Raw genomic sequence first — 17,911 nt, 5'->3', positions numbered from 1 at the left:
TGTTTTTCTTTGTGGTTTTTTTTTGGGGGGGGGGGGTTTACAGGAAAAATGTGGATGTGGATTGTGCCCTACTCTCCCAGTTTTTAGAAGACACCTGAAGTTGAGTTGAACGGGTCTTACTTTCTTTGGTTGGAGACTTCTATGGAGCTGCAACTGAGTTAATAATGTGGTGGGCTTATGCTGGAATCTCAAAAATTTCAGTGATGTACACCTAAGCAGTCTCCTGCTTCACAACCAACATATAACTCATGGCAAATGTTTGCACCTGCTTATTATCACTGGGTTTAAAATGTTGCACTAAGATTAAGCAAGATCTGAAGGTGTTAGAAGTACCTACTGAAACAGGAGGAACTCTGGGTTTAAGCCACAGCTCCAGGAACTGTGGCTAGTCCTGCTATGCCTTCCTGTTATTTCCAGCATCTGCATCAGGCAATTGCAGAGATAACTCAGTATGGTTCTGAGGGTCAGATCTTCTCTCAGAAGTAGCATTTTGTGGGCTGCTGTTTTGCAATGAGTTCCTAATAACTATGCCTATGTAAGACTGCCACCTTTAAGGACCCAGCTGAGATCCAGGAGGGCTTTTTGCACTCTCAACTTGTGAGTGCGCAGGACAAAGATAATGTAAAGATGTTTGTGTGAGAGAAAATCTATGCTAGATCTGTGACATTAGTGTTTGACATCTGTGGCATTACACACCTGTTGAGTGTAACAGGCAGTCACAGTAGAATGGTGTTGGTAATGCATGTGGTGAGTAAGATCTTCCTTGTCTCTTCAGTATTGTTGCCTCTGCAGGACTAGCAGCAGTTAAAATCAGCAATGCCTCATTACAGCCATTTATGTGAGCAACATGGCTGTGATACATAGCAGACTCGAGTGGGTAGAAACCATTTTTACAATATTTATTATGATCAACTGTGTTTTAAGGACTTCTGCACTTGTGCTAATTTCTAACATTGTTTGGCTTCCCCTATACAGGTCAGTCAACTCACATTTTGTTGTGTTACAGTTGGGGGATTCATTTGCCCCCACCATGCGTAAGTCTTACGTAAACATGAGAGAGAGAGAGACAGCTACTGCCTTAAGGCTCCTGATCCAGTAAAGGTAATGTGAACATGAGTGTTTGTAGGATTCATACCTAAGCTAAAAATGAGGTGAAGTGAAAAAATTGAACAGTTGTGGCAGCAGAGTGGCAGGCTCATTGATTTGAGGGGTCTGTTACAAGTTTTTGTCTCTGGGACAGTTGGTGTCCAAAGCAGCAGGGAGGAGTCACGTGAAAATGCATTTATTTCCCTTCTGGCTGCTTTGCATCACGTAGCGTTAGGAATCAAGAGATGGTGCAGTTCTTTCTGCTTTAGGGAAGTTCCTAAACAACATGAAACCAGCATAGGCAGCTCCTGCAGCTGGGGTTTGCCTTCAGCATGTGTTGGGGCAGCACTTGGATAAACAATCCCCATGTACATCTGCAGCATTTCATGCTCCAGTAATTCCTACCTGGGGGTGATGATCTTTAAGATTTTTTTGGTGTGCTTTCTACTGTTTGTAGAAGCTGAAGTAGCCTACAGGTCTCAGGATTCACTGAGTCATCTTCCACCAGCATACAAGATTCATACTTGCTTAGATGTGACCTATTGCACGTATACACTGGTGTCTAGGCTGACCTCTGTCAGGAGCTGTAGACTAGATGGCCTGTCATTCTGCTTCAGTGTGTCAGCCCGCTCACATTTGTAGAATAGACCCTCTACTCCCATTGTGTTTTTTCCTCGTATTTTAGCATTGTCCTGTTTTAATTATTTGTACCTTGAAAATTAAGCGCTCTTATTTATGTTTCAAAACCTGGAATTGTTTTTACTTTTGCTTTTTCAATTATGTCCCATCTCTGTAGCTCCCTGGTTTCATCAGGAAATACAGTATATTTGACAGACGAACTATGTCAGCAGGCTGTAAGTTAAATTCCAAGGGGGACTTGAACCTTCAAGGATGCACCAGTATATTTTTTGGGAGGCTGTGGATCTTCTTGAAACCTTCACATTTTATGTGAGCAGAAAAGAATAACGCTTCTAAACAAAAGCCTTTTTGGAGACAATGGCAATGTTGTTAGGCCTGTGATCTTACCCTGTACTCGTGAGAGACGTTATGCCACAGATGCAGAACAGCTAGGCAAGGTGTTTTTGTGATGCATTTTCAGAAGCAACTGCGTTTTGAGTCCTTTAGGTTGTAACATTTAATATAATCTAGGTGTAGCCTAATGGCTACAAATGCAGGGTGCAGGGTTTTACAGAGTATAGCCAGAGCTTGCTAGTTTTTCAACTGTGCTAGAAGCCTGGCTAAGTGCTGGCACATCAAGTTTGCCTGCAGATTACACATCATCCAGTGTCCTCTAGCTGACAATAATATAGAAAGGTTGAGTCAAGCCATTGGATGGTATGATAGGTCCTCCTGAAATACTTGCAAGTGGTGTATACTGGAATTTGTGTGAAAATGATACTGTCCTGTAAGATGTATTTTCTGTTTATGAAATAGAAATGCTGATGTGCTAGAAAAACTTGTGGGCTGTGAAGAGCATGTCATGTGGCTGTATTTGTCATGTTTTGATTTCAGTGCTAAAAAAGGAGCATGTGCAGTTCGTTTATGTAATGAATCAAAACAATATTCCCCACAATGCAGGTCAGGATTTTTTCCCAGAGGATTATTCAGAGATTACGTAGGTTTCTTCTTGCAGGAAAAGGATGAGCTGTGCAGCGCAGTCCCACAGCTGTAATCCACCTTGTTGCTGTGCCCAGTTTACATCTCCCTTCCTGTTGGGCTCTGCAACCTTTCCCGCTGATTTATGCATGCGCGGTTGGCTTCATCACTGCTCATCTGCTGAAGACTGACTGACATGCTTTACAGTCCTGTATGCCTGGAGAGTTGCTAGCTTAATTTGGTGACAAATCAACCTCAACAGAAAGATCTATTCAGATGTCATTCCTAGGACTAACCCCTAACAGTATCTTTGATCTTTAAAGTTCCAAGCGACTGGATTCCTGATTCAGCCAGTTATACATTCATTGCCAGATGGAGCAGTGTACTTCCTGAAAGCGTTATGTGCTGCACAGCAGGAGGTGCATGCAAGCAGAACTGCTATAACGATACTGATGATGATCATTCTAGTGATGGGCTGTGCCTGCACTCCAGTGGTTTATACTGTTGTAAAGGAAAAAAAGTCTGGTCCACAATGTTCAGGAAAAACCCTGCTGGAATGCCCCGAACAGTCAGCTTCCTAGTGAAAAATGCAGAACAGATTTTAGTCTATCATCCCAGTAAATACAGCCTTTCTCTTTTTTTCTATCCCTTATCCTTTACAGTTTCATGAGAATATGGAGTTGCATCTGATTCATGCTAGGGTTTACGTAGAGCTGTGAATGTGAACTGCTTAGGCAGAACAAGTTACTTAGAATTAGGATAAACTTTCATGGTTGCTCTACTTCTGACACTTTTTGTTCCAAGTACTGTTATAAAACAGTTGTGGAAAATTAGTAGTTCTGGCCTTAGTTTATAGCTGTCTCTTCAGGCTGCAAGTTAAGAAGCATCATTGGGGTTTAAAGAAGTGAGTTTCAAGGTTGCTTAAAGGTTACTGGAAGAATGTAGGACTAAGGCACAGTAAAACAGCTTTGGAAATCCAAAATTGGTGCATGCCGTAAGTAGAAGTTTGTCTATGTTGTTTCTCAGCCAAGTAAGAATAAGGTTCAGTGGCTGATTTCCATCTCCTTAGAGTTGAGTAATAGTATTTCTTTCTGCAGGAATACCATTCGGATACCAACTGCTGAATTCTCTGAAAAGAGTGCCACGAGGGAAGCCTTGCATCATGGTCCTGGGACAGAGTTTTCCTCTGGTGCCACACTGGGGAGCTGTGATCACCTCGCATGGATCTTGGTAAAGGTGGAGAGCAGAGGCCCTATTTTCCATCCCTTGGCTCCCTGCTGTGGGCACCAGCTCCCTGTGTAGCATGAGGAGGTGTAGGATACTGATTTTTTTTGTTTTGTTTTGTTGTTTTGTTTAATACTAAGGAAAAACCCACAGGAGGCTGAAGGGAGATGAGGCTCTACCCTGGGAAGGTCTGGCAAGAGGTTGCTGCTTTCTGTAACTGTCTCAGAAATACCAGTGGGGAATTCAAAGTACAAGACAGATGAACAAAGAAGGCAACAGAGTGGAACTAGTAACAGCCCCAGGGAAAACCAGAACAGACAGGGAAGAGTGTTACAAAGTGCTCATCAAATTTACATGCAAATAGTAATGCTAACATTGTACATGATTAACTTCCTCACTTGACTGAATCCTGTCTGGATGAAAATGTATAGATTTAAAGTTATGTTTCTGTCACCCGACACTGAGGGGATAGACAGATTCTTTTAGGGATCCTTGGCAGAATGATGACAGCACTAAGTTGTAGTTAGAATTAAAGCTTTTTTTCCTTAACGGGCTATTATGATTAGTATAGCACAGAATTTATGCTTAGAATGGCACAGGATTTCCCCAAGCAGAATCAATGTAGTACAATTTATAAGTAGCATAATACAGAATTTATAATACAACTTAACTTATAATTTCTAATCACCTGGATACTAACTTCACTTACGGTTTCTAATCACCTGGACCCTCTGCAGATCGTGTTGGATCTTAATACATGGTTTGCTGTATCAACATAACAATCATAATCTAGACTAAAAGTCTTATAAATGAATACAAGTCACTCCCTCAGTCCTTGGAGGAAGCAGACGATGGTGGAGGCATCCCTGGCCACCGGGGTGTCACGATCTCACTGTCCAGCAGCAGTTCTGGTCCAAGTTCCCCCTTAGGACTTGTAACTGCTTGGTTTTACGGACAGTGCTCTGGGTGCTGGTACGCTTCCCTGTTCTGTGGCGGGGTCATCAGCAACACTGGGTTGGCCGGGTGCCTGGGACCTTCAAGGCTGGCAAGGAAGGCAGTTAATGGCCTGGTGCCCAGGAACCTTGAGGCCGGTAGGGAGGGGAAGAAGAAATGTGTTTGGTTCGTCTACTTGGTGCACAGGACCTTCAGGGCCTGCTAACGAGGGGAAAGGGAACGAATACGTGACCCGCTCGGTCACAGAGAATGGCTGCTTGCCTTACAAAATGGCGTTAGTTGTGCTAACCACATTACCAGGGGTCGGGAGCAGGGGGTACTGGTCACAGTTCCTTGAAGAATTTGATGAAGAACAAAGAATGGCTTTACAGACAGCATCTTAACTTCTTTTAATCAAATATTAACAATCTATTTATGGTTATTCTTCACTGTCTTTGTTGGTTCACTTTCTATCTCAGCCACTGCCTAACTGTGAGAAAGCAGAATTTCTCTGAGCATTACAGAGTGGATGTGTAAAATTTTTGTTTTCGCCTTGGTAGAATTATTTCACACCTGTATTATTGCCCTCTATGAACAGAGCTGCTTGCTTCTTTAGCTTTCTTTTACCTCCCTGCCAGACAGATAAAGCCTATTTGTCTTGCACTATACGGTTTCTAAGCTGTCGCAACCCGTAGTAGCTGTAAATGAATGTTAATTCTGACAAATGTTGTACCCAGTGCATCGCAGACTAGAGTTCATTTGTTGTGTACTTCCTCTGTTAAATAGACCAGAACACCCTGCAAAGTCAAACATGAATGAGTGAGACAAAGACTTTGTGCAGCTCTGAAGCATTTGGCTGTTATTACTACATGAGACTGTGCTAGGCAATCTGCTTTGTGAGGCAGAGAGTTCATGACATCTGTGATTACATGCTGCACATTGAATTTGGCAAAAATAATATAGTTAATCAGGAAAAGCAACTTGTTTGCTAACACTGAAATACAGTATGCTGTCATTCAAGTTCAAATGTAAAATATTTTATTAACATTCCCGTAAGAAATTACATTGGCAAGAGCTTTTGGTAAAAGGTTTGGGGAGAATCAACTTGGAGTTAAGATTTTGACTGCAGAATTTTCAAAATCCTCTGGTCTTGTGGCATGCCATGACAAGGAAGCACTGCTGCCTTCAGACCCATGGGTGTGGTTCAAAGGTAACTCCCAGGGTCTTCTCCCTGCCATCAGAGGCTATAGAAATTGTTCACCAAAACAAAACCAGCAGGCTGACGTTTCAAAATGCTTATCAATGCTCAGTCAGGGGCTTTAAAATTTTTACCACTATGAACAAAGAAAACTGAATACTCAGAATTATTTACACCGAGAGAAACAAAAATTCATCGTTGTGCCTCAGAGAAACACAAAGTATGTGGAGTGAAGCATGCTGTTAATCTTGCATAATCAACAGTTGTCTGTGCTTTCTTGACAGTGATTTTTTTCCAGTGAGTAAAGCTGTTTCTTTGCATAATCCCCCCCCCCCCGAGTTTGCTAACGCTGACTGTTTTCCTCAGGGTGTCTGAATCATAGCTTATGAAATACTGCTGGCTGTTCCCTGCAGGGACCTCACAAGAGCCACAGAAAACTTCAATTCCATGGTCGTTGCCTTAGCAGCACAATGTTATCCTATAGAAAGGGCTCTTAATGCAGGAAACAGCTTCTGAAAGATGACCGTCTTCATCTTTGTACTCGGTTTTGTGGGAGGCGTGGTGATGACTATCTGACAATTGCTTGAAATTCTACAGCAAAAAGGTGGAAGAAATTTTACATTTTGCTGTATTAATCTACATTCCTCTAGTTTTCTATCTTCCCATATAATCCAAAAATGCATTTTCTAGGATACATTTCCAGGAAATAGTAAAGAATTAGTCAGTGTATTTCCTATATATTAACTCAATGCTGACTGAAGTTCAAGACACAATACAAAACAGATATTGCATGTTCATCATTTAGAACAAGTGCTTTCCTGTAACACAAATAATTCAGAAAAAGGAAATTCTGTTCCTTATGCATACTTATATAGCATGTCTATACAAAAGATGTCTTAATTAATCAGAAATGGCTCAGGTTACGATATTTCAAGAAAACACAGTTTGCTTTTTATTTGCATTGTTTTTCAACAAACATGGAAGTTCAACATTTGTTTTTACAAAGGCCATTAAATCTCAGTAGTTCTAATATGCAACTTTACAGTAATTGCCACTTCATATTATTTTATTTTAAAATTACTTACAGTAAGACATTTTTCTAGATTTTGATTATGAAACAATTTCCTTCCCTTGCTTCCAAGGCATGTGAGATTTACTGTTTCCTTCATCTGATTTAATCATGCACGATACAGTAAAACTGGTGTAAACCCTACATAAAAATACAAGTGTCAAAGCCTGGGAGACAGATAATACTCACTTAAATGCAGCAAGGATTTCACCAACACCTGCAAGATCAGTTACATTTTCTGGCTTCACCTCCCTTAAAGTGTGTTCCATTTCAGATTTCGGCTTCATGGAAGAAATGGCTCTCTGGACTGGCTCTCACACAGCCAACCTTTCAGAGGTTAATTCTGACCCGATTAACATCTTTTATATACCACAGATGTTTCAGTACAGAGTCAGTGAGAAATTTGGCCACGAATTTGGGTTTAATCCATATAGGTTTGGATTTGTCTTTTCTACATTTCCCCCTATTGTATATTCAGTCACTTTGAAATAACAGAGTTAGCATTTTTAATTCACTATTTCTCTGGCTCTGACCCAAAGAACTCAGCCGGATTATTCCCCAGCCTTCCAGTACCTTTGGTCAGGATCACGGTGCAGGTACTTTAAATAGTATTGATTTCCTTTGTGTACGGAATGATTTTCAAATAGAAAAATTAAACATGGTAGAGACTATATTGGGAATACAGTAACTTACTTGGGTCCACTCATGTCCTGTGAACTCTAGGTGGAGAGTAAATTGGGAGACTGGGCTCGCTACCCATGGACTGGGGAAGACCTGCCTTCGAGGTGTACGTATGTGAATAGATGCCAGACCTCTAGTGGACATGATGGAGAAATGCCTATGGAAACACATCACCACTGCATGGGGGTCTGTATGTACTGTCAGGGGAAAAGCTTCAGAAAAGTCTCCTTCAAAAGCTTATCTATTATTTGTGCAAAACTACCGCATGTTCCATCACTCCATGTAGTTTTGATTAAGTGCAGGGGTCCCAGAAAATCAGTTAACATTGCCTGATTTTTCAACTAATTTAAAAATCATCATTGCTGTTCTAGCTAAACAGCTACACTGGAACATCCCCCTCAACAGTGTGCCCTGGCAGCCCAGAGGGCCAACTGTGTCCTGGGGTGCATCAAGCACAGCATAGCTAGCTGCTTGAGGGAGGCGATTGTCCCACTCTACACTGCACAGGTGCGGCCCCACCTCGAGTAGTGTGTGCAGTTCTGGGTGCCTCAATACAAGAAGGACATCAGACTATTGGAGCGTGTCCAGGGGTGGGCGACCAAGGTGGTGAAAGGCCTCAAGGGCAAGACTTAATGGGGAGTGTCTGAGGTCACTTGGTTTGCTCAGCTTGGAGAAGAGAAAGCTGAGGGGTGACCTTGTTGCAGCCTACAACTTCCTCAAGAGGGGCAGTGGAGGGCGAGGTGCTGATCTCCTCTCTCTGGTGACCAGCGATAGGACACGAGGAAATGGAATGAAGCTGCATCAGAGGAAGTTCAGGTTGGGCAGTAGGAAAAGGTTCTTCACTGAGAGGGTGGTCGGTCGCTGGAACAGGCTCCCCAGGGAAGTGGTCACAGCACCAAGCCTGTCAGAGTTCAAGGAGTGTCTGGATGACGCTCTTAGTCATATGGTTTAGTTTTAGGTAGTCCTGTGAGAAGCAGGGAGTTGGACTCGATGGTCCTTATGGGTCCCTTCCAACTTGAGATACTCTATGATTCTAGGATCCAAAGGACCACACTTTGGCTGAAGAAGGCTGGAATGCAGTAGGCTCTGGCTTCTTTTCCCATACGGCTGATGTTTGCTTTCAGCCACTGCAGGGAGGATATTCAGGAGCTAGGAATTCTGCACTTGCAATTAGGCTTCCTTATACCAGAGGAATTTCTATCTAGGATACTCTGGCCTAGTTGTTTCAGGACTACAACAGGAAGGCAGAGGCAGGTGGAAAGAAATCAGGTAGGAATTAAACTACCATCAAAGTCCTTCAATTTGATTACCAACTTCTTAAAAACTGGGCAAAGCCAAAAGCTGACACAGTAATATTAACTGGGGATCTTTTTTCACAATCGCACACGGTGCACATTTTGGTATTATTAACAGTAAAGACATCTATAGTGATATACCTCAATATCTAAACAAATTTCTCCCTGTGAATATGTATCAATGATGTGATCAAGTAGGACACTTGGCACAGTGCCACCCACTGCACTCAGTGCAAACATTTAGATAGTCAAAAGAGGTTTTATTTACAAAGTTTTTCATGCATGACAACTGACTTTTTCTTCTAGAATTACATAAAATATATTTAAGAAAAGGATGACATCGCATATTTCTGTGAACAACAACAAAAGAAGAGGAAGCATATTAAAAAGCTTAACTAAAGCTAGCAAATAGTTGAACTGAGGTAAAGTTACAAAACAACCAACCCTTGTCACTGATTCCAGGGCTAAAAAGCAGTTCAAGTCTCCGAGCCAAGAACTGACACCCGCAGAAGAGCCAACCATTACTCCTTGATATTTTGAAGTAGCCTTAATAAATGAGACTCAATAACCTGTTGAACTAAAGCAGAGAAAAAAATCAGGTTAATCAGGTTCAATGTTTTTTAACATCTTTAGGGCCGTACTATTTTTTCCTGGCAGAAAATTTTTTTACTGTTTTTGCCTGGCAGATGCCATACAATAGTTTCATAAAAACCACACAGGAATAAATTCACTCTGGGAAGAGAGTTTGCATCCCTTCAGAAAATAAAAGCCTTATGTAATGCAAAACCAATACACCCAGTAAGGCAGATGATGGTTTTTGGAGGTGATGATCTGTTCTCTGGTTTGAATAGGCAGATAGCATACGGAAGGTAATTTTTAAGCCTATAAATGGAAAGTAGGCAAAAATGTTTATTAGAAACTACTTCTGTGGAATGTCTTGAGATTGAACTCTTGAACTAGTCCTACATCTAGGCATCTGTGAAGTTACTGCCCCTCCCCCCCCCCCAAGCACAGTGCTCTCCTTGGAGAAGCTACACGTGCAGTGCTGGGCTTATTTTTGGATTCAGTTCACTTCTGTAATGGCAGACATTTCACAGCTTTCGAAACGAAGGCAGCATGAGGGAAAAACAATGAAGAGTCCCTTCTTTGCCTCTGTTTTCCAGAACCAAGTAAGGTAGCCTAATTCACTGATCCTGGCGCTATTACTGTCTGCCTCCAAGATGAACTAGAGCTAGAGCTAGTCTGACAGGGGAAGAAGGTTTTGCAAACTACATCACATCATGCCAGTCAACAGAGCGCCAGGGTGAGGGGTTCAGGAGGGCTGCAGGCCTCTTTATCATTGTGCAGTGCAACACACACTCCGTTGTACAGGGTGAGGGAGCAGCTCAGCTCCCCTTGTCTGGATCACGGCTGCTTGAGCCCTACACACCGTTATTTGTACCCACAGATGCAGATCCAGGTCAGTGACATTTTCCTACTAGGTACCTGGTTTTCTGAGACAGGGATGGAAGCTCCTACCCATTTTGGGCTGATACATTTAGGTGTATTAAGACTTGTAGGACAGGAAAGATCTTACAGCTGCAAAACCTCTACTAGGCTATTACTACGTACTAAGCTATATAAGCAAGGAGCAGTAAAAATAAAAATCAAAGAATTTACATTTGCAATACTCACCACTCCGATAGCCCAAGGCTACAGCCAAATCCATGGAATTATAGCCAGCATCTGTTTCGATAGTTGGATCAGCACCACTTTCTATGTAAAATAAGAAAAGAAACTCCTATTTCTGACAATGAGAACTGATAGTACACTATTACTGATAATTCAGTTTGGACAGTCTGCTTACCAAGGAGAATTTTTACACATTTCACATGGTTCCCATGTACTGCGTATAGTAGAGGTGTGCCTCCATTCTGCAAAAGCAGGGAAAAGCCATAGACACTTAATGATTGACCAGTCTGCAACTGTAATTCCTTAACACACCAGTATACTTCTATGTATCAGGAAGAGACTTCGCAGGTTTTATAAAAATGAGGTTCTGTTTTGGTTCTTCACAACTTCCATCTTTTTTTGTCTACTGTTTAGACTGTAAGCTCACCCTTCTACAAGGACTCGACGTTAGTCTCATTCTCTTTTTACGCAGAAGAGTCAGAACTAGCAGGGCCAACTTCTCTTATCCTATGGAAGTTTTGAAACTCTCAAGATATTTCAGAAGAAGTAGAACAATTTTCAAACCCAAGCCAGCGCTGTGCCCTCTTGCAAATTTCTGACCGAAGCACCCTCTGACATAAATTCAAGCTAGAGTCTTACCCAGTCATACTCATTGACATCAACTCCACAGTCGAGCAGCATTTTGACAATGTCTGTGTATCCTTTACTGCAAGCCAGTGAGAGGGCACTTTCTCGCCCTTTCCCCAAAATCTGAGGATCTGCACCCTGAAATAATAATACTACTAAAAAAATCAAATTAACCACGCTTTTTTTAAATGTGAGGTTTTACACAGAACTTAACTTTAATACTTTTAAGTGTATAGCAGCATTGACAAACTTAGGAAGGCAAATTGAACTAAAAACTAAATAAATTTAAAATGGAGTATTTTTTTCCTTACATTCTGGAGGAGAAATTCCACTACTGCTATCTGCCCATGAGCTGCAGCCCACATCAGAGGGGTAAATCCTTCTTCATCCTTATGATTGATTACATTTTCTGTTTAAAGAAAAATATGCAACTTAGTAATCCCTTTCACTAATGCACTGTATGAGCTGGTGAAATATGCTGACACATCCATGGTGAATGGACTGAGTGTGTCCTACAAGTCATTCTCATCTTCACTTTAAAAACAAAATTCTGTCCCAATGGTGGTGCAAATATCTTTGTCCAAGAAAGAAAAAAACATCCAACTGACCAAAGTAAAATTTAAGATTTGGGTTTATTTATTTTTTTTAAGCTCTATGAATCGAGCTCTGTTTTTACTCAGAAATGTTACAAGTTGCCTGTAATCTGGGCTTTATCTTTGGAAAGAAGAGAAGGGCTGCTTGAAAAATGAAGAGGTACGTTCTCTATTATACTGTAGAAAGTGGTTTTTTCAATAGAGTGAGCCACACAATCTTGTAAAGAATTAGCTTGTAAAGCAATATAGATAGTATAACTCCATTCATCCAAAAGCTCATGTAATCAATAGGGTGTTTTGTGGAAACAAGGTCTACTTCTAGTGCAGCTGGAAGAAGGAAAAAGAACTTTTTTAACAATTGGCTGACTGAAATAGTTGAGTTGGAATTTTTTTTTAATACCTAAATACTTAAAAAATCCCATGCTTATCATAGCACCATAATATGCATTTTTAGCTGTTACTGACACTCCAGAATCGATTTGCTTTCCATACACATGGCTTATTACAAAGTATATAGACTCATCGACTCATTACCTGCTTTGCAGTAAACATTTCAACAAAGATGCACTGAAAGCATGGCTGATTACTAATATTACAATAAGAATATACTATTGACAGTACTCAATTCAATACATTATGTAGAGTTGAAATTTTGTATAGGTATTATGGACACACAAATGTCACACTGAAGACTATCACACAACTCAGAATGAGTAGCACTATTATACTGCAGGTGTGAGCCATGGCTTAAATTACCAACACAGAGCTCTATATGTTGATCAATTAAATAGAATTGGAAAGCCACCATTAATAGAAATGTGTTTTAAATTACAAAGATAATAAAAAAAATTAAGTCTTCTGATCGATCTAACAGATTCTCCCTTCTCATTTCCATGAATTACCTATATAGCTAGGGAGCGGGGGGAGGAAGGGATCTACCTACAACCCCTATTAACGCTAATGTTTAATTTAAAATCCAAATTATAGCAATGAGTGAGTAAAAGACTGACGTGAAACAATAGTCCACACGCACAAGGAACAGATACCTCAAATATCCTTCAACCTGTACCAGAATTGATGATTTTTTTTAATACAGCTTCGGGGAAAAAGTCAAGCACAACATGGTACAAATGTCCCGATGAGGAAAGGAAGGCATTTAACCTCCCTCTGTCTCACCTTGTTCAATACGCGTGGCCAGATATAACATTTCTCCCTGAGCAGCCAGCTGATGAACTGATAAAGCTGCAAAAAGGGAAGCAAAAGCATGTGTTACACACACCGATTTTCATTCTGCTCTATTTGGAGCTGGGCATAACATCCATTGGCTTGAGCAGTACAGAACTTGGATTTGAGAGTGTAGATAGGTTTCACCTTATACTCCGAACTGGAATCACTATCTTAAAAACTGAAAAGTTTCCAAACAGTTTCATAGGTTTAGGTAATTTTTTAATCAATGTATAAATCATACTAGAAAGCAAAGATACTTCCTACGCTGACTGTAATACAAGGCAACATGCTCTCTTCTCTGCTGCTTGGTCAGCAACCCAAGATCACATTAAGAACATTAATCAAATGAAAATATGCATCTTTTGATAAATTAAGGCTATATAGTTTAAAAATGACATCTAAGAGATCACATGCCATCAGGAGACCTGTCATGCTGCTCAAAAAAGTCTGTAGCATGACTCTCACTCACTACAATGTGGAATAGATCAGACATTACAAAACTATACGCAGCATGACATCTACAGGGGAAGACAAAGATTGTGGTTTGGTTCTTTTTTATTATTTTTAATACAAAGTACCAAGAATTAAAAGCAGAATATTTCTTAAGAGATTATGAAGCAAAAAATCTCTGATCCCACAGTAAACTCTGCACAGGTGCATGGTTTTGATAATTACAACTTAAAGCAGGTCTGAAAGGTGCTCAGGAGGGAATATATAATACATTACCCACAATATATAATAACAAAATTAGCTAATGATTACTTAATGTGTAAATGCTCACTGTCCTCTTCCTATTCACTACATGAAAGTTTGATTTTTTTTTTTCAGAAAGACTGTGTATTTTGTTCAGAGGCCTATGTTGCAGCTCCAGATTCATTCTTCCCATGCAAGCAGCCTTTTTTTTTTTAAACATTGGACTTATAATTTATAGAGGAAATAATTTATAGATGAAGTAAATTACAGAGAATTAATTTATAAAGAAAATGCTTGACAATTAAGAAAAACAAAACCCCATAAATAATACTGCCTTCTTGACTTTCAAGATCCGTGACAATCATGACATTTGCAGCAGTCTGTAGCACTTACCAATCATCTAATTTTAATAAATTTTACAAGATGCACAAGTACCTAAAACAAGTATATGAAGCACATTAACTTAAAGCTTAGAAAGGATCAGAAAAATCTTTATCTGAATTTTTTAAATCAAGAATTGGATCCTTTCTGGAAAATACGTTTCAGTCATGAATTCAATACAGCAGGTGGATTACTATTTTATGGTTGGAACCATGTGAAATTAGACAAGACTGTCTCAACGTTTTCTTCCTATATTAAAGTTCATTATAACACCAAAGAAAAAATCGGACAAATCTGTCAAGCATCTAACATACAGTTCACAAAATAATTATTAACAGTAAGGCAGAAGGATACTTACAGTTTACAAGCAGAGGTGTTGTAGAGACTTCGTTTCCCCTGTGTTTGTTAGTTAGGGTAGTTGATTGTTTTATTGGTGAGAAATGCTTAGTAGTTGATGGAGTATAAACATGTCTTACTTGGATACCAGGGGAAGGAGAAGTGTGGATGTTGCATTCAGCTACATTGAAGAGAGAAAACAGACAGGATTTTAGTACTAGTAAGAGCATTAAAAGAAAGCCACAGATTCTAAGTCAAACTAGAAAGCACCAATATCACAAGATCTTTAAAACCCATGTTAAGTAACCTTTGTGACATGTGCTTTTTCCACTGTGTATTGTGGGAGTTGAATAAGGGGCTGTGTTCATTTCTGGCATAAAACAATACTGCTACCCCACAGGTTTGGTATGGTGTCACGTCACCCAGAGACAAGTTGGTGTCTAAATGAGGTAAGCCTTTGTCTAGATTTTCAACAGAGCTGGCATGGATATTTCAGGTAGGATGGCTCCACTTAGCCTGTCATACCCTCACTAACCCTCTCCAGTGCAGTAACATGATGCAGCTCAGCTCATCCCTTTGCCCACTCTCTAACCAGTCCAGTGCATGAGTGGAGATGACCTTCACTAATTTTCTTCACCAGGACTTTTTCCGCTCCTGTTGGATAAACTTGTAACTGCATTACGAATGCCTTATGAATACTTATCCCGCAGGAAGAGAGATATTCCACACTAACTATCATAAAATGCAACAGCAGGTCACCACTTAGAATTCAAGAAGTCATTCAGTGCTGCTGTGTTCATTTGTACTAACTTTTCTAGCTTTCTATTAGACTCTAACGCCATTTTATTACAAAATACATATGTTATCTTGGCCTCCAATTCTCAAAAGTAGGTTTTGAGAAGTAGCTGAGAAGCCAAATAATTTTTAAGAAGCTAACTGATTAAATACTGGAAAAACATATTGAAAGATTAAACTCTATTATTGGCTAAATTGATTTGACACCAGTGTGCGCTAACAATTAATGACTGGAAGGTAACTAACATGCACACTGAATTCACACCATAGAGAACTTCATGATCATAAACCCAAGCACAAATTCGGGAAGAGAACCAATTAAAAGTACAGGGTAACAGGATGAAAATGAAATTACATTTTGTTTGCCAATCAAATAGCTACAGCTGACGTGATCAAATTAAGAGACCTACCAGGGATTTTTGACCTGCGGTCCCTGCATCCGCAGGACTACTTCTAAGGGGTTCACAAATGTTACCTAAGAAAAACAACCCTATCACTGATGGGTCTAAGTTTGCCGTTCAGGTCTGCAGCTCCACTAGTAAGCACTTAGGGCCTGCAAATCAAAAAAGTTTGAGAATTACAATGGCTGAACTGCAGCCAAACAACACAAATCAGAGAAATCATCAAAATCCACAATAGGTCTGTGTTTGTATTTGTTATAGGAAATGGGTCAAATTCAACCTCATGAAAAGATACATTACTAACAGTCTGAAATACTACAGCGAGCACTGGAAACCACAATTGTTAAAGGGGAATAGACAGAAGTCCTAATTCTGTTGTCCATCGATATGCTCAGCCATGAAAAAGCACGGATCAGTTCTGATGAAACTGCCCAGCAATGGCTGGAGATTAGCTGCAGGGATCCACAACTGCAGAAAGATTTGCTTTCAAGCAGCGTGAAGCTGAACTGGCGAGCCAATCGCTACAGCAACTACAGGATTTGTACAGCCATATTGATAAAACAAAGTCAACTGCATGGCCTATGTTATTTTGTCATCGTACTAGTGAAAAGATAAAACGTGCTGCAGAAAGCTACTGAAGTTGAAATGATCATATAGTGCTTTCAGTAGTGTTCTGTAAAGACATACATTCAACAAGGTGTAGCATGTTGTAAGACATGCTACACAAAAGAAGTAAGCTCGTTTTCATAATCAGCATCAGCTCTTACTAAATTACACTACAGGCTTTTTGTGCCACTACTTTTTCGATTGAAAAAAACATTAAAAATGTGATTTAAAAAATAATCTTGGGGGAAATTAATTTTACACTAATAATCCATTAAGCATATAATAAAAATGTTAGCAGAACAAATCTTAGAAAACTATTACTGATTAACACACATATAAGGCAGAGGCTTTTTTTTTTAAAAAAAAAAACATAACAGCTTAACAGCATGACATAGTCCATACATAACGATTTGTAGCATAAAGTTCAACCTTTAAATAAGACAGATGCCACTTCAAGGTCAGAGTTAACTTGGTCTTGAATATTTTTACTGTCCTCCTCATTCAAAGATTTCACAAATCGCGAGCAGACATTCATATCAAATCTATTGGGCAAAATGAATTTCATTCCCATGGCAACACTCTGAGCTGGGCCTTCCTCTGTGCTAGAGTCAAGCTGATGCTCCACTTTAATGTCCGGCATGGGTGGAAGGCTGTAGCTAGTGGGACATTCTTCTACAATTAACTGGGCCCCAGCATCTAAGTTCGTTGAAGATGCCATGGCCTCAGTCATGTGAAAGTTTTATGCAAAATGCTTCTTCATAGTTTCTAGCCAAGAACAGTTCCAGCCAACCAAGCTGTATCTAAAGAGATCCGGATGTTTGAACAACCTGCAACTGAACACACGTAACATAGGTCAACAACATTCTGGTGAAGTAATGCATAAAAAGACACCAAATGTGGCTTCATTTATGCTTATGGCATTTGGTTTTGATAGTCAAAACCTTGGTGAAATATCAGTCTTACTGCTGTCACAAGCTACTGACCAAATCCTCCATTTAAACTTTATCACATGGATATTTAAGCCAAATTCCATAATGAAGCCAGCAGGAGTTTCCTCTAAGTGACGTTTCGGAGTATTAGTCTGGTTGCAATAAAAAAGCCACCACAACCAACCACGTTTATACCAAGACAGGAACAAGCTATAAGGAGAAGATGACCGTATTGCCTAAAAACATTAGACGTGAAGGAAAAGTTAAAGGGACTTTATGTCGCTTTACGACTTTAAGTCTTTTCATAACCTGAGTGAAATAAAGGGCTTCTGCCGTACGCGCAGGAAAATGATAAATCCCCTTTTAGATCGAGGACAGCAAAACATCCCAGAATACCCGGGGCTTTTTGACAGCACCGCGGGAAGCCTCATGTCCGGCCGGGCTCCGCGGCAGCGCCCGGTAGGCGGAGCGGCCTTAGCAGCCCCGGGCACTCCTGGAGCCCTCCCCCCACACCGCAGGCCGCCGGCTCCGGGACAAAAGGCCCGAAGGCGAGCTGCTGCCGCCGCCGCC

General features: G+C 40.4%; 1 protein-coding gene across 1 annotated transcript in view; it reads right to left on the bottom strand.

Annotated features, from left to right (window-relative positions):
- Nucleotides 1–9,322: 9,322 nt before the first annotated feature.
- ANKRA2 (ankyrin repeat family A member 2) overlaps nt 9,323–17,911 on the bottom strand; it is a 21,537-nt gene continuing 12,948 nt past the window's right edge. Inside the window, exons 2-9 of the mRNA XM_009279925.1 lie at nt 16,842–17,245; nt 14,633–14,791; nt 13,150–13,215; nt 11,692–11,789; nt 11,393–11,518; nt 10,929–10,995; nt 10,757–10,837; nt 9,323–9,659 (exon numbers count right to left, since the gene is read on the bottom strand). Of these exons, the coding sequence (XP_009278200.1) occupies nt 9,604–9,659; nt 10,757–10,837; nt 10,929–10,995; nt 11,393–11,518; nt 11,692–11,789; nt 13,150–13,215; nt 14,633–14,791; nt 16,842–17,142 (954 nt within the window). The 5' untranslated portion in view covers nt 17,143–17,245 and the 3' untranslated portion in view covers nt 9,323–9,603. The remainder of the gene's footprint in view (nt 9,660–10,756; nt 10,838–10,928; nt 10,996–11,392; nt 11,519–11,691; nt 11,790–13,149; nt 13,216–14,632; nt 14,792–16,841; nt 17,246–17,911) is intronic.

This window comes from Aptenodytes forsteri, unplaced genomic scaffold (assembly GCF_000699145.1).
Source record: "Aptenodytes forsteri isolate BGI_AS27 unplaced genomic scaffold, ASM69914v1 Scaffold99, whole genome shotgun sequence".
NCBI classification, from domain to species: Eukaryota; Metazoa; Chordata; class Aves; order Sphenisciformes; family Spheniscidae; genus Aptenodytes; species Aptenodytes forsteri.
Note: the sequence above shows the minus strand (reverse complement) of the source record. Positions and strands in the feature narration are given on the sequence as shown.